Source organism: Calonectris borealis, chromosome 5 (genome assembly GCF_964195595.1).
Source record: "Calonectris borealis chromosome 5, bCalBor7.hap1.2, whole genome shotgun sequence".
Taxonomy (NCBI): Eukaryota; Metazoa; Chordata; class Aves; order Procellariiformes; family Procellariidae; genus Calonectris; species Calonectris borealis.
In genome coordinates, this window is record NC_134316.1 from 34,613,188 (window position 1) to 34,627,540 (window position 14,353).

Below are 14,353 nucleotides of genomic sequence, written 5' to 3' on the forward strand. Positions count from 1 at the left end.
GAAGTTCAGCATCAGACTGGCTTTAGTCGATTTGCAGGTGTAACGGTGGTGCTTGTTAGCCTACATCCTGCAGTTCTGGGAAGCCACGGAGGCTTTACGCGTCCGTGCATGTGTTACGCGTTTGAACCGATGCTGCTAGGTCTATTTGAAATCCATTATTGACAGAGTGTTTAGAAATAAGAGTGGACTGGTTAGCATGTGGTAAGCAGTATAGAAACACTGCTTTCTTTAGGACTCGCTGTTCCAAAGCGTTTGCAGTACAGAAGGTGAGAATTAAAAGGCTGTTTGGGTTTCTTTCATATCTTTGATAATGTAACAGGAAAAATGTATTTTAGGCACACATTCTGGAATTTCAGGGTAGCTGTGAGGAGGATTCCCCTTCCACCCCTAGTCATTTAAATTCATCAAATATATGTATTTCTTTCCTCACATAGATTCTTAATCCAGCATGGCAGCACCACGCAATTCTAGCCCTAAGTTGTACGTATTACTTTTATTTTAAAGCTCAATATTGCATATTGAGTAAAAATATTTAAAAACTTATTGTGCCTGGAAAGGGGAAGTTCTTTTCCAATTATTAGAAATGAGAGACTCTTGCTGTCTGTTTCAGAACATTTCGTGAAGGAGTATGACTAGCACTACATACTCAGCTGGAGACTGTGGAAGGAAAGAAACAATTTCTCCCCTTACCTGAATTCCTACAATAGCCAAGTGCAGTGTTGTATGCACTTCCAAGAGAAGGTTTGACAATGCTGCTTTGGGATTTCACACGTAACAGCTTCTGAATTTTGGAAACGCATCTCCTACCCTCACACTCAGTTTTTTAACCAATATATTTATCATCCTAACGAGGTGGAATGTTACATTTTGTGAAAGGGAAGTAATGAAGCAATGTTCTTTGTAGACTTCATTTGTTTAAAAAAAAAATCAAGACTATGCTGTATATATAATATATATTTGTTTCATGATGGACTCTGCTTTCCCCCTGCTTGTCTCCACTTGTGCGAATAGTTACTGGATTAAATACTGCAGTTCATATTTACTCTTGATATTTTTTTTTTTTTTTTGGTACAGATCTCTCTAGATACTCTTCCTTTGTTCCATGGTAAAATACATTAAATGTAAAGCTATTTCAGACAAAAAGTGTGGAGTTAAAGATGAGGGAAAGGAAACTCATTTTAAAATGAATAGATGAAACAAGTGCAAACTTGGTTTTGTACCTAAAATTTTATGTTTTCAGTAATCTCAGAAAATAGAGTAGAAAAATGTAAGTTTTATCTTAGCCCTAAAGAATTAATTATTTGCAAGGGCTGATAATACAATATTTGCAGAAGTTGTCATGTTTAGATTTTCTCCTGGTGAGGCTGTAGTAAATAGCAAATATTAAGTTGGACAGCACCCCAAATCTTGGCTAGATCTGCAAGCCTGCTTTGTTGGGAGGATGATCTGATCCAATTAAATTCTTTTCATCCTTACTAGCTGCTTCTTGGCTGGAGTTTTATATCAACTCTAGTTATGAAGCACTGATCTGCATCAGCATATTATCTATTACTAGTTTATATATGAATGCTAATTGCAAAACAAAACATTTCTGAAATACTCTCCAGGGATGATAGCATTGCTCCTCTACCAAATTCTGGGACTCATTAGAAGAGAATGGTCTAAATTTTATTCTTACAAATTAAATGACCAAAAGGCATATTCTTTTTCCAGCATGAGGCTTGCAGTTGTCTTTTTAGCTTGACTGATCTCTAGACTCTTAGAGATAATTTCTCTTATCTCTGGTTCTGGTCTGACTTGGGCATCCCATATCTCAATGTGGTATCTGTAATACTTTTTTTTATGATAAGAAAATTTTTATATCTTTATATCATTTGGAACCTAGAAATGACAAAAGTTTTTTGTTTTTTTAAAAAAAGCAGGCATTTTGTAGCAGATTTTCGATTTCACAGTTTTCTGCCTAAATCCAGTTATGTATTGACAAGAACACAAATGCATCAGGCATTCAGATGGTGATTACATCAGTTGACATGGAAAGAGCTACAGATGTCGTCTGTCTGGACCTCTGTAAGGCCTTTGACATGGTCCCCCACAACACCCTTCTCTCTAAACTGGAGAGATATGGATTTGATGGGTGGACTGTCCAATGGATGAGGAATTGGTTGGATGGTCACATCCAGAGGGTAGTGGTCAACGGCTCAATGTCCAGATGGTGATCAGTGACAAGTGGTGTCCTGCAGGGGTCCGTATTGGGACCAGTACTGTTTAATATCTTCATCAGTGACATAGTGGGATCGAGTACACGCTCAGCAAGTTTGCAGATGACACCAAGCTTGAGTAGTGCAGTCGACACACCTGAGGGACGGGATGCCATCCAGAGGGACCTGGACAAGCTCAAGAAGTGGGCTCGTGTGAACCTCATGAGGTTCAACAAGGCCAAGTGCAAGGTCCTGCACCTGGGTCAGGGCAACTCCCAGTATCAATACAGGCTGGGGGATGAAGGGATTGAGAGCAGCCCTGCCAAGAAGGACTTGGGGGTACTGGTGAATGAAAAGCTGGACATGAGCTGGCAATGTGCGCTCACAGAAGCCAACCATATCCTGGACTGCATCAAAAGAAGCATGGCCAGCAGGTCGAGGGAGGTGATTCTGCCCCTCTGCTCTGCTCTGGTGAGACCCCACCTGGAGTACTGCTCCAGCTCTGGAGTCCTCAGTACAAGAAGGACATGGACCTGTTGGAACGGGTCCAGAGGAGGGCCATGGAAATGGTCAGAGGGATGGAACACCTCTCCTATGAAGAAAGGCTGAGGGAGTTGGGGTTGTTCAGCCTGCAGAAGAGAAGGCTTTGGGGAGACCTTCTTGCAGCCTTTCAGTACTTAAAGGGGGCTTATAAGAAAGATGGGGACAGACTTTTTAGCAGTGCCTGTTGCGATAGGACAAGGGGGAATGGTTTTAAACCAAAAGAGGGTAGATTTAGACTAGCTATAAGGAAGAAATTTTTTACAATGAGGGTGGTGAAACTCTGGAACAGGTTGCCCAGAGAGGTGGTAGATGCCCCATCCCTGGAAACATTCAAGGTCAGGTGGGACGGGGCTCTGAGCAACCTGATCTAGTTGAAGATGTCCCTGCTCATTGCAGGGGGGTTGAACTAGATGACCTTTAAAGGACCCTTCCAATCCAAACTATTCTATGATTCTGTGATTCTATGGAAGTATGCCACTGGCATCAACACAGAGTAACAAAAGGTAAATTGCTTCATTATGGATGCTTATGTACAAGAAGAAGAGGATATTTGAAGAGCAAGGCAAGTTGCTTTGAACAGAGCTCTGGGAGTTAGATCCATTACCATCTGGAATTGTAGATGATGTTTCCATGAAAGTGGCTGCTACAGAACTTAAGAGGAAAGTTTGCTTGTTTTCCTGGAAAATAGATTTAGTTCTACAAGATGGATAACAAGTTAATTTATTAATTACTTAAACTGGGTAGTACTCAGAATTATGAGTTTGGGGTTTTTGTGTGTTTGTTTCAGGAAATCAGCAAATCTGTACCTTGGCTCTACAGTTGGTTCTCGACGAAAGAGCTTGCTCGACACAAACATGTCTATATCCCTAGCCTTCCAGTAAGCCATGAGGCTTACTATAAAGTTTATTCCTTAAGAGGCAATAATGCAGCACTGAAATGTTATTTTGAATGAAATATATTTTCAGTGTTATGTTTGTTTTCCTGGATATCTCAGCTATATTAATTTGTCTGCTCACGTGCTGTTTTGAAATCCTGTATAGAAGCATCAGAGGACGGATGGAGCCCTAGCAATTTGGCTGCTCCTGTAGAAGTAATGATGACTTAGATGGCAGTATCCCTGCTGTCAGTACCAGCAGTTGTGATCGTGTTGTCTTGCAGTGCAAATGCATGTTCATGACTTCTGTCCCCTCTCCAAGTACACAGTACTGTCTTTTTCAGCACTTTCTGAAACCATGATGTTTCAGTTTTCTGTCAATGGCATCTTGCAGTAGGTGCTCCAGCCGTGTTTGGAGGAGCTGTTTCATTTTGCCGGGAAGTTGTGGCAATGGAATTGTGGCAAGGAAACGCTGAGTGGCAGATAAGTAGTTCTGGTTTTTAAGAGGGGAACTACGTTAACCAGAAGAAACATGGAAGCAGCCATGTGAAGATATAAATCCACTTCTCCTGGGAGAAGGATCTTCTGGTAGTAAGGCTTGAAATTCTTTGGATGGTATTACTGAAATAATTCTCTTTGTCAGAGTTGTAATGTTTTTCTACTGCAATCCAGTATATATCCAACTTGTTCAGTTATTGGACTGAAATTTTTAGTGTTTGTGGTAAGTCCTAAATGATTTGAACAGTTAGAAGTGTCGGACTAAACTGAAGTAGAAGGGCAAACTCCAGGGACACCAAGGGAACAAATAAAATGGACAAGAGTCAAGAGTGTGAAGAGAGGGATAATGGTCTTAATTCTTTTTGATATGTCCGTGGGTATAATAGGATAATGGTACAATAAGTACAGTAATCGTACTGGGAATAGCCTAAAAATACAAAAGTTGTATGTCAATAGGGGAGAACTCAAACCAGAAATCCAGTTAAATACTGTCCTGTTTTGTTCTGGTTTTTTACACATCTTTTCTCTAAATTCAGTTCTACCATTACGACCATGTAAATCTGCCAGATAATAATAGTTACGTGGAGAGCCATTAGGGGGCCATATGTATCCAACTTATTTATAGCCTGCAGGGTTTTTTTTAAATAAATCAACTTGAAATACCTTAGCTTTGCATATGTTTATAGCCTGCTAAGTATATAATCTTAATTTCTTTCCTTTGTTCACCTTCTAATGATAACATGTGCATGTTGAAGGTTGTCGTAATTGGATGGTGCACCTTTTGGGCAGGCATTGTGGTACATATCTCCTGGCCTCTCTGTCAAATGATGTATATTTAAGGATATTTAAATTCTTGACTCTATTGTAACTCATTTTTCGGTGATCCATTAATTTCATAAATCTGTATATTAGTCAGTTTATGTTGCTATCATTATTCTACAGTTTTAACATTCAGTCAGTGGGTACTCAGGGTGAGCATTCTCCTGTGTAAAATACCGGAGATGAAGGCTCAGCTTACTGCAGTCACACAGATGTTGGGCAGACAAGCCTAAAATACGGTGTTATGGCAAAGATGCTGGAAGCACAGATCTGGATGAGACAAACTAATAAGCTCTTTATATAGCACTGCGTTAATCCACTTGCTTTGAAGCTAATGCTTCAACTGGTTGGCTTAGAGGTGACATTTTGTATTGTGCTACATAGACATACCGTTTAAACCTGATCAAACCGTTTAGTCATTCTGTGCCTCAGTTTTCCATTTTGAAAGTGGGAGTAAGACTTCCTTATCTTAAATTAGTATTTCTGAAGTGTGAAAATTGCAAGGAGAAGGGTCATTTAAGTATGGAAAGAACATTTACATTTAATGTACATATGATGTGATACAGGTGTTAAATTCACATACAAGAAATCTGGCAGAGGAGCAAGACTTTAGACATTGCCGAATCGTTGAACTACCTGTGCTGTGCCTCAGTAGGTAAGTTCACGAAAGGAAAAATGTTAATTATTCATAATGCTTTGCTGTACCATAAAACTCGATTTATTGAGACTATAATTTGTTCAAGTTGTGTGTAGTAGGAATATATATCAGGAGTAATTAATTGTATTAAGGATGTGATGAGGTAGATATATCCACAGAGGACAATTGAAAACAGTAGCAGTGTGGTATTGATTGCCTTTCAGAGGGAAAAAAAAATCTTGTCCCATTTCTAAATGTTAACAATTCAGAGAGAAAAATTCCCACTTGGGAAGAATGCTTTCCAGGTTGCTTCATTGCCAGGTGTTTGACATTGAGTGGAGCCTTAGATGAATGAAGCTTATGGCAGCTTTTGGAAATGACCGACTCCGGGGAATCTCGGCTTCCTGCTGTGAAAGTTTCTATTTTCAAAGCACATCAGTTTCAGTGGGAATGTTCCAGTGGTCCCATATGCTACTTCTGACAGAGGGGGAAGTTTTTAACCTGAATATGAGACAGCTACTGAAGAGGTTCCTGTGCTGCTAACAAAATGAATTTCAATATGTTGGCAATGAACAAGCGGCATGTTCCCAACTGCTGACGGAATTTAACTCCATCAATTATTAATGGAGATTTTGCTTTGTTTTCCTTTTTGCCTGTTCCCTTTTAACTCAACTACCTGCTCCTCATAGGACTTTGTGGGTTCTGAAGCTGAAAAAGGAATCACCAAAACAATATGCTCATTTGCTTTGAAACTCTTGCTATATTTTCCTCCCCTCCCTCATACGCTCTCTCCTTGACCTAGCAGCAGGAAGCCTTTGTCTGAGGTGTTCATCTGGAACAACTTCTCCACACTTGTTTTCATGTTCTGTTAGATTACAGGGCAGCAGGCCTACCTTTGAAGCTCCCTTCTCTTTTGTTTCTTTGCAGTGCACTCCAGTAATTAACTTTGTCCTTCTTTTATTTGTTCCAGTCAATCGCAGTCCACTCTGCTGAGCATCTTCTCCCAGGAGTACCAGGTTAGAAGTTTTCTCCTTTGTGAGGGTTGACAGGTGCCTAATTGAATGATGAATGTCCCTTTATTTCTTTGTAATTGAACTGCCAGCTTTCTGATTGGTTTGGAGGATGTTCCCTTTTCCACATCAAGCACCGCCTGAGTCTCAGTGGATGGCTGCCAAGCCTACCCATCCATCTGTCTAATAACATCTAGCCTTTGCTTATTTGGTGGACCTGTAATAAATTATGCTAAACCATTATTATTCTGACAATAATAATTTCCCTGTGTTGCGTGGTTCCATGTGCTAAATGTTTGCTGACTTGCACTGTCAGTGCTGCTTTCCATTGCTGACAGAGATGATGATAAATGACCATTGCCGGAGTGGCAGAAGGCAAGAGAGGCAGAAAATGGAGTCATTTATCATGAGATGACAGGTGTCAGTCAAGTGGCAAGTCTCTATGGAATTACTTTTTGTAGTTTTTCAAATAAGTTGTTTTTAAGCAATGTTCTCCCTGGTTAAAAATGCCAATTGAATTGTAAAACTAGAGTGCACCAGACTTAGATGGAATTGAATTGAGGGAAAATTAATACAAAGGTTGAAAGAGAGAACAAGTTTTTCCTTGCCCTCTGCAGCCTTCAGTAAACTTATTTAGATTCAATTATTGTGACCTTATTGGCTTTTACATATATGGTACATTGCAATACAGTCTGAAGACGTTCAATTCAATAGGTAGATTGAATGTCGTTTCTGTATGGAATCTAAAAACATAGTTCAGTTTATATATCAAAGTGTAGCTAAGGAACATGTGTTTGGGCAGTCATGATTTCTGTGTTTTGATCTATGATACATTTGTAAGACTCTTTGTTTGTTTTTTCATTTTTCTAGAAACAAATCAAAAGAACACATGCCAAGCATCACACTGCTGAAGCTATTGAAACTTACTACCAAAGGTATGACCCCCCCACCCCGGTTAAGAGTATCATCATAACTACTAATTGTTATGGCAATTATGAGTAAATTAGCTTATTAGTTTATGAAGCTAATTTTCTATAAAAATAAATTAAAAATTTGGGATGAGGAATACAGAACAGATCACTTAAAAATGTTTTTCAGGAAAAATGCAGCAATTTTTCAGCTTTTGGTCAGTCTAATTAAGAAAGGGTTTACTTCCTTGGCTGTAAGTCAGGACAAGCAAATATTTTTACAGTGTATGTGATAACATTTGTTATATATTGCCTGTAGTTGTAATTACAGGATTTCTGTGTCAAGACTAATGTTGATGATAAGTTCCTTAGAGCAAGGGAGCTTGTTCTGTTACAGTTGCTTGTACTTTTAATACAACATTTGTGTTACATTACAAAAAGTTACATATTAAATTCCTGTATTGCCAGTTAAAGCACTAATTTTTAGATCACTCCTGTTTTATCAACAGAAGTGTCAGAAATAGCTGTTAAGGGAGGATGAAAACCTTTATGTCATTTTACAATGTTTTACAATTGTTTGCATCTTAAGCTAATAAATTGTATTTGCTACACCTTATAGTTTGTTACTTCTATAGGCTTTACTAAAAATACTGCAATGACATAACTGGGGCATACTGATAACTGGTAAAGATACCCAATTAAAATATTACTTTGTAGACTGACATATCTGAGGAGCTTGCATGGCAAACGAGTTCATACTTGTGATTATAGATGTCTGATATTTATGCTTAATATTAATCTGTATGAATCAGGAAAATAAACAAAAAGCCTTCATTTGTAAACAATTAACTGTGCTTCTGCAGAGTCATATATTTAAAACCTAAGCACAACCTGATATCAGACGCCGGTTTAGAATATCTAGTGTGAATTGTGCTGGTTTGGAGGTTTGATTTTCTTTTTTTAGTCGTTGTATTGTTCTGTAAAAATTTGTACTGGATCACATTGCACTTTTCCTAGTGTTGATTCTTGTTTAGGAAGAATATTGGCTTAGAATTTTGTTGTGTTAATAACCATGTATATACAATACTACTATTAATTACTTTTCACTAGCACAGTTTCAGTGAAGTGCCCTATGTTAATTGTAACTGCTGTATAAATAACCCTTTTCTTAGAACACATGTAAATCATTTAAATCACTTTTATGATAATTGTGTTACTAGTTCCAACAACTTAAACCTGAAACATGGGACCCAATTTTGCTTTATGTAAAGCAGCAGTTGTATTGGTGTCAGTAAGGTTGTAGGTATGATTAAGTTTGGCTCACAGGTAGGAGGATTTGGTCTCCTGTCCTCTTCTGTATTGTCTGAAGTATGATAGCAGTACACAACTAATGCATTATGTATGAAGCTATATGGTGGTAGGGAAAATCATTCTTTATGCTGTTTCTGGGTGTTTCATATTGCAAATGTATTAACATGGGCGAATAAAATGCACATGTTTTAAAATCAGAGATGTTCTGGTTAATAGTTAGAAAACTCATCTCAATCCTGTTTTAGTAGATTTACTGTGTAGTATGTTTCGTAAGCTACAGGGGCAGACTACTTGAGTGAGAAGCCAGTTTGAAATGCTTCAGGCATAAACATGACAAACATGTCTTCTCCTCTACTCTTTTGCAGCATCCATCTTACCGCCGTAAACCCCAGTCTGTGTGGTATGCTTCTTCCTATTCCCACCCACATACAAGCAAATAATTGTGCTCCTATTGCTTTCCTAGGTCAGAAACTACCAATTTTTGAAGGTAGTGATTTCCAGTGGTCCCTGTTGGGAGCAAGTAGAAGTACAGTTGAGTGGAGTAGTTTCTGCTGCTCTGCTGAGACTTACTACTCTTGAATTTAGGCAAACACGAAGGCAAATTACGAGAAGGATCAGCAAGCTTTTCAGAACAGTATTGCCATCAGCATGTGAGACCTGTTAGTCCATAATGGAATTGCCAGTAGCATTAGAAATATCTGACAGAAAATTACTCCATTGTCAGCTGTAGCTTTGCTGTTCAATCAACTAGATGCATGTTTTAGAACATCAATCTCAAGAAAATGTTCCTGGTTAGGTATTTTGTTTATGATCTCTCCTTTTTTTTCTTCTGTTATAAATTTTCAATGTTTAACTATACACGAGGCATCTTGTTTTGTGTTTTTTTGTGTAGAATTGAAATAGGTTATAGCAAAAAGCTTTTATCATTTCCTTTATTCATTAAGCCTCGGAATAACTTGCAAACAAAAAGCCCTCTAATCCTCTGTTAAGAGGTTTATGTAAAGGTGTTACACCCATTCCACAGAAAGGTAAAATGATAAAGAATTTTAATGTCTGTAACTAATAAGCAGAAGAGTGGCTTCTGATGGATAGGTAATGATATAGCTGGAAAGGCTGTGGCCTTCTAATGATGTCAGTAATGATGTGCTATATGAATACAGATAGGATAAATGAGCAGGTTCAAATGTTAGTAACTATTGTTCTTTTCCACATGGCTGCAAAGCACAAAGTGGCTTCCAATAATATAGCTTCTTCCCATCAACTCCTGAGAACAGGTTTTAGGCATTATTGAAATGTAAACATCAAACAGTGAAAGTAACAGAGGTGAGGAAGGCGATATTGTATGATGCGATGGTCAGAAACATCACTGGGTATCCATATTGGTCTAATACCCTTAACCGGAAACGTTAAGCCTTTGCCATTGATAGGATAATGACTTTTTATCACCCTAGAATAAATATTTCTTCTTTTACTTTCTTTTTAGAATATTAATTTGACTGTTAGACTCTGATTTCACTGAAGTAAGCCTTTAGTATTTAAACTACTGCGCAGTTGATAAATCTGGATTAAATTTGAGAATTTATGGTTTTGTGCATAGTAGTGAATTGAATAAGTTATACAGTGCCCCATCATAGTTGAAGGTCATGTGGAACCCAAAATCTTTACTGTGAATAACAGAGCTTTATTTGTCTGCGATGCATCTTTAAGTAATACAGATATAATTTATTTGTATGTCATTAAGCCAAAAATTTTTTTGATTTCTTGATCTTGTGGTTTTTACCAGTAACTTAATTGAGATTGATATATCTTGCAGATGAATAGGAGACAACCCTGGAGAGTTAGTGATTCTTTAAAATACTTATTTCTTAAAAGATTTCCCATTAAATACTCTGTACTGGGGTATTTTCCCCCAAATGAAAGAGATTCATGAGGGATACTGACATGTATAAACTGGCCTTTTCTTGCCACTGCAGAATTACCAGGCTTTGTCTTGTCTAGGTACCTGAATGGGGTGATGAAAAATGCAGCTGCCCCTGTACTACTGGAGCTGGCCAATGAGGTAATCATCTTTACTTTTTTCTTTAATCTTCCAGTGTAAAACCTAAGGGGCATATCTATAGTGACTTTAGTGAGAAATGTAATTAACCTAAAAAAAATGGTTTCAAGGCACATTAGACGTTTAAAATGGTTCCCCAGTCTGTTAGTACTTACAATAATTAGACAAAAAGCCCCATTTATTAATAAATCAGTTAATGTAATTAGTCTCTTAACTTCAAGGCAAATGTGTAAGAAACTCTGAATTTGTATTTTGCTGGAAATTTGAGACAGACCATAGGTCTTTAATGCACAAACTTACTAAAAATTCCCACATTGATTAAATGGAGTTGCATCAGTTTTACTTATATTTGATTCCTTGTTTTTAATAACAAAACCCATCTAAGATCTTTTTTTTTAAAAAATAATAGGAAGTGTTAAAACAGTTGATTTTCCTGACTCCGTTTATTTCTGCTCATACGGATTAAGGGATGGCTAATGAAAACTGCTTAATATAAAGCAATTAAGCAGAATAAATTCCTCAGTATAGCCATTTCCTAGAAAAGCTGGTGTATGAAAAGTTCAGTACAGTTGCCATTAAAGTCTTGACAAGTTTATTGATGCTGTTTATTAACTAGAATATGAATCTGCCTTGGGATGCAAGGTGTATTTGCATTACAAACTGCTATCTAAAGCACTACCTTAAAGAAGATGTAAAAAAGTTTGAAAGAGTGGCAGTGAGCCTCCTAGAAAAAAAATGATGAAATATCTACCCCTTAAACTCTAAAATATTTATTTACAATAATAATAACAATACAATAGCTGATACTCCTTGGAACTGCTTATGCAACCCTCAAAGGGATAGAATGAAATGTATGCTGTTTTGTGTTGCATTTTAATAGAAGATGTAAGAAGGAGGCAGAAAATGAGTGTTTGCATTAAAAATGATATGGCACTACGAACATTAAGTGTTGCAATAGCAGCAAGTTCTACGTATCACATTAGTAACAAAGAATGGTTTCTCTCTCATGTACATTGCTGCAGCCAGCAAATGAGCGATTACCTATCAATTACTAGGAGGTTTTAATGGTCTGTGAAGTGTCCACATATCCTGATCATACAGTTAGCATAGAATAAAGGATTTGTTTCATATTAGTGGTAATGTGTAGCTTCTTACAGTTTCTGGAAAAGACAAGTCTTAAAGTACTGAGAATAGAAAGTACTTTACATAAATAAGTACAATCTTATGAAGAATTTAGGTAAACAACTCGATTCATGATATATTGCACCCATATTATATGGGAACTGTCATAAAAATATTTCAGGCACAAAGTAATATATCTGTTACTGGTTCTTTGTATATTTTTTCCCATTGATTTAGAGATGATGCATATAATTTCTGACTCTAGTGAGCATATCTTTGTTTATATTATACTAATGCATTTTTGCAATTCAGATCAAAGATATCTACAGTTCAGAAATAAATAAAAATTAAATCTAAGAGAAAGGGAAGATATACAAAGAACTTATCTGCTTCTGATTTTGTAGTAGTAGGTATATGAGAAAGGCAACGCATTTTGTGACTGCTGCCTAATGCATTAGGGAAATATGGCAATAACCAGCACCAGATTACTGCTTCCAAACAATCAAGCTGCCATTTTTATATGATAGTTAATATTTAAATTACATACTCTTGCATCTGCTGACAATTGATGTAATGGTAATACTTTATGAGTCAATATATATTTAATCAGTGGAAACTGTAAAAATTGATGAGAAATATATAACATAGGTGCATTACAATGTGTAGCAGCTCTGTTAAATAGGAAAAGCTCCGTATTATTATCTTTTCAGTTTGTTTTTTTTAGGGTTTGGGAAACTACTTTTAATTTTTTTTTTTATTTTATTTGCCAACTTCTTCATGTTGTATATGTAGTGCAAAAGGACTAAAATAAATCTCATTTTTGTTAGATAGGAATAATAAAATTAGTCACTGTTCTCTTCATACAAATATTTTCAAGTGAGATTTGAAGCACTATGAATTTTACTTACATGCTAAATTCTGACATGAAGCATGATGGCCCTATTTCAAAGAAAGATGGACACATGATTAATATGAAAATTAGGGAGATGCAAGTACCTGAACTAATAAGGTAGTCCTTATTCAGGCTGGACTACCTTCAGTAATTTCACCATTTTTCATGTGTCAGCTCTGATGTGGGTTACTGGAAATAAGCAGCTCCGTGGAAAGCATTTCTCTCTACTTGGGGAATTTAAGGGCATCCAAGTACATATATATTTGGCAAAAAATGTATGCACAAATGAAGCCCCCTTTTTTTGTCTAGTTACTAAATCAAGATAAATTTTTTGTATTAATATTGAACTTGAAAACATGTCAAGAAAAATTCACTGTGACGATGTGTGAGCAAGGTTTACTGTCTCATAGTTAAAATTCTGATTCACTAAAGGAGTATTATAATGGTATCTAAAAAGCTATTGTAATTTCAGGTGGAGCTACATCATTTTACATACATATAAAAACTATTGAAATGGAGGAATAGCTTTGTTAAAAAGGAAAGTATAAACTCTAAAGAAATTTTGACCAAGCCCAACGCATCTGCTGCAGGTGTTGATATTAAGGATATGTGGTATCTCTTGACAGGTGCCACATATAGTAAGTATTCACAGCAAAGGATCACTACTTCTTTTCCTTGGCGGGTAACCTTACAAAATGGATTTTGCCGTCATCTTTTACAAAGAGTGGTTCAAATGCAGAATGTACAAACATAATAACCACTAATATATATTATCTACTTTATTTGGTTTTCCACTGGATACTGTGGATTGCTGCTACACATTTGGTTCAAATAGTTGAGCTTAATAATTGGGAAAAGCTACTGTTTCATCTATTTTTGCTCTTTCTTTTTAATCTACAAGGAGATTACAGCGCTGACAAATGTGCGTCTAAATGCGTTTACCTCCTGAAATTCTCTTTTTATTTTTGTTGAGGGAAGGTGGACTTTGCCCCATCATTGATGGCTCGTATTGTGTTAGAAAGATTTCTGCAAGAAAAAGAACAAGCCATTCGTAAGTATCTTAGTTGCTTTTTTTTCTTTTGTGTTTTTTTTAATTTTAGGATATTTTTGTTTCAACTTTTCTTCTGACTATGATGTAAAAATAATTAACGCAACATTGCAAGTGAGCTAATGAGGGTAACATTTTAAGGCTGGTATCTTCAACAGCTAATGACAGTTAAACTGTATGTAAAAAGACCACCCACAATTTAATACTAGCTAAATGAATGCTTTCTTTTTCCCTCTTAGATTTTCAGAATATCTGTTCTTTCAGTGAAATAAAGGGTATGGGACTCACACTACACTTAAATGTTTAAAGCTATGTATTCTAAAAGTCAGTAATTACTAAGAATAGGTCTTAAAAATAAGCCACTTTTTAATTTTGCAACGTTGGAGAAATATTGCTGTTAAATGCAAAAGTGCATTTAACTGATCTCAGTACAAGAA

General features: G+C 36.6%; 1 protein-coding gene across 12 annotated transcripts in view; it reads left to right on the forward strand.

Moving 5' to 3' along the window:
• Positions 1-14,353, forward strand: part of CDIN1 (CDAN1 interacting nuclease 1) — a 132,900-nt gene that overhangs the window by 20,970 nt on the left and 97,577 nt on the right. For 9 of the 12 annotated variants that reach the window (XR_012673902.1, XR_012673903.1, XM_075151768.1 and 6 more), the window contains exons 2-5: positions 6,540-6,585; positions 7,450-7,514; positions 10,797-10,857; positions 13,847-13,919. Coding sequence is in view for 9 of the 12 variants with exons in the window: in XM_075151768.1 (XP_075007869.1) it covers positions 6,540-6,585; positions 7,450-7,514; positions 10,797-10,857; positions 13,847-13,919 (245 nt within the window). In the remaining 3 variants the exon portion in view is untranslated. Of the gene's footprint in view, positions 1-6,539; positions 6,586-7,449; positions 7,515-10,771; positions 10,858-13,841; positions 13,920-14,353 lie in introns of all 12 variants that reach the window. The other 3 variants (XR_012673904.1, XM_075151771.1, XM_075151770.1) reach the window with 2 other exon arrangements.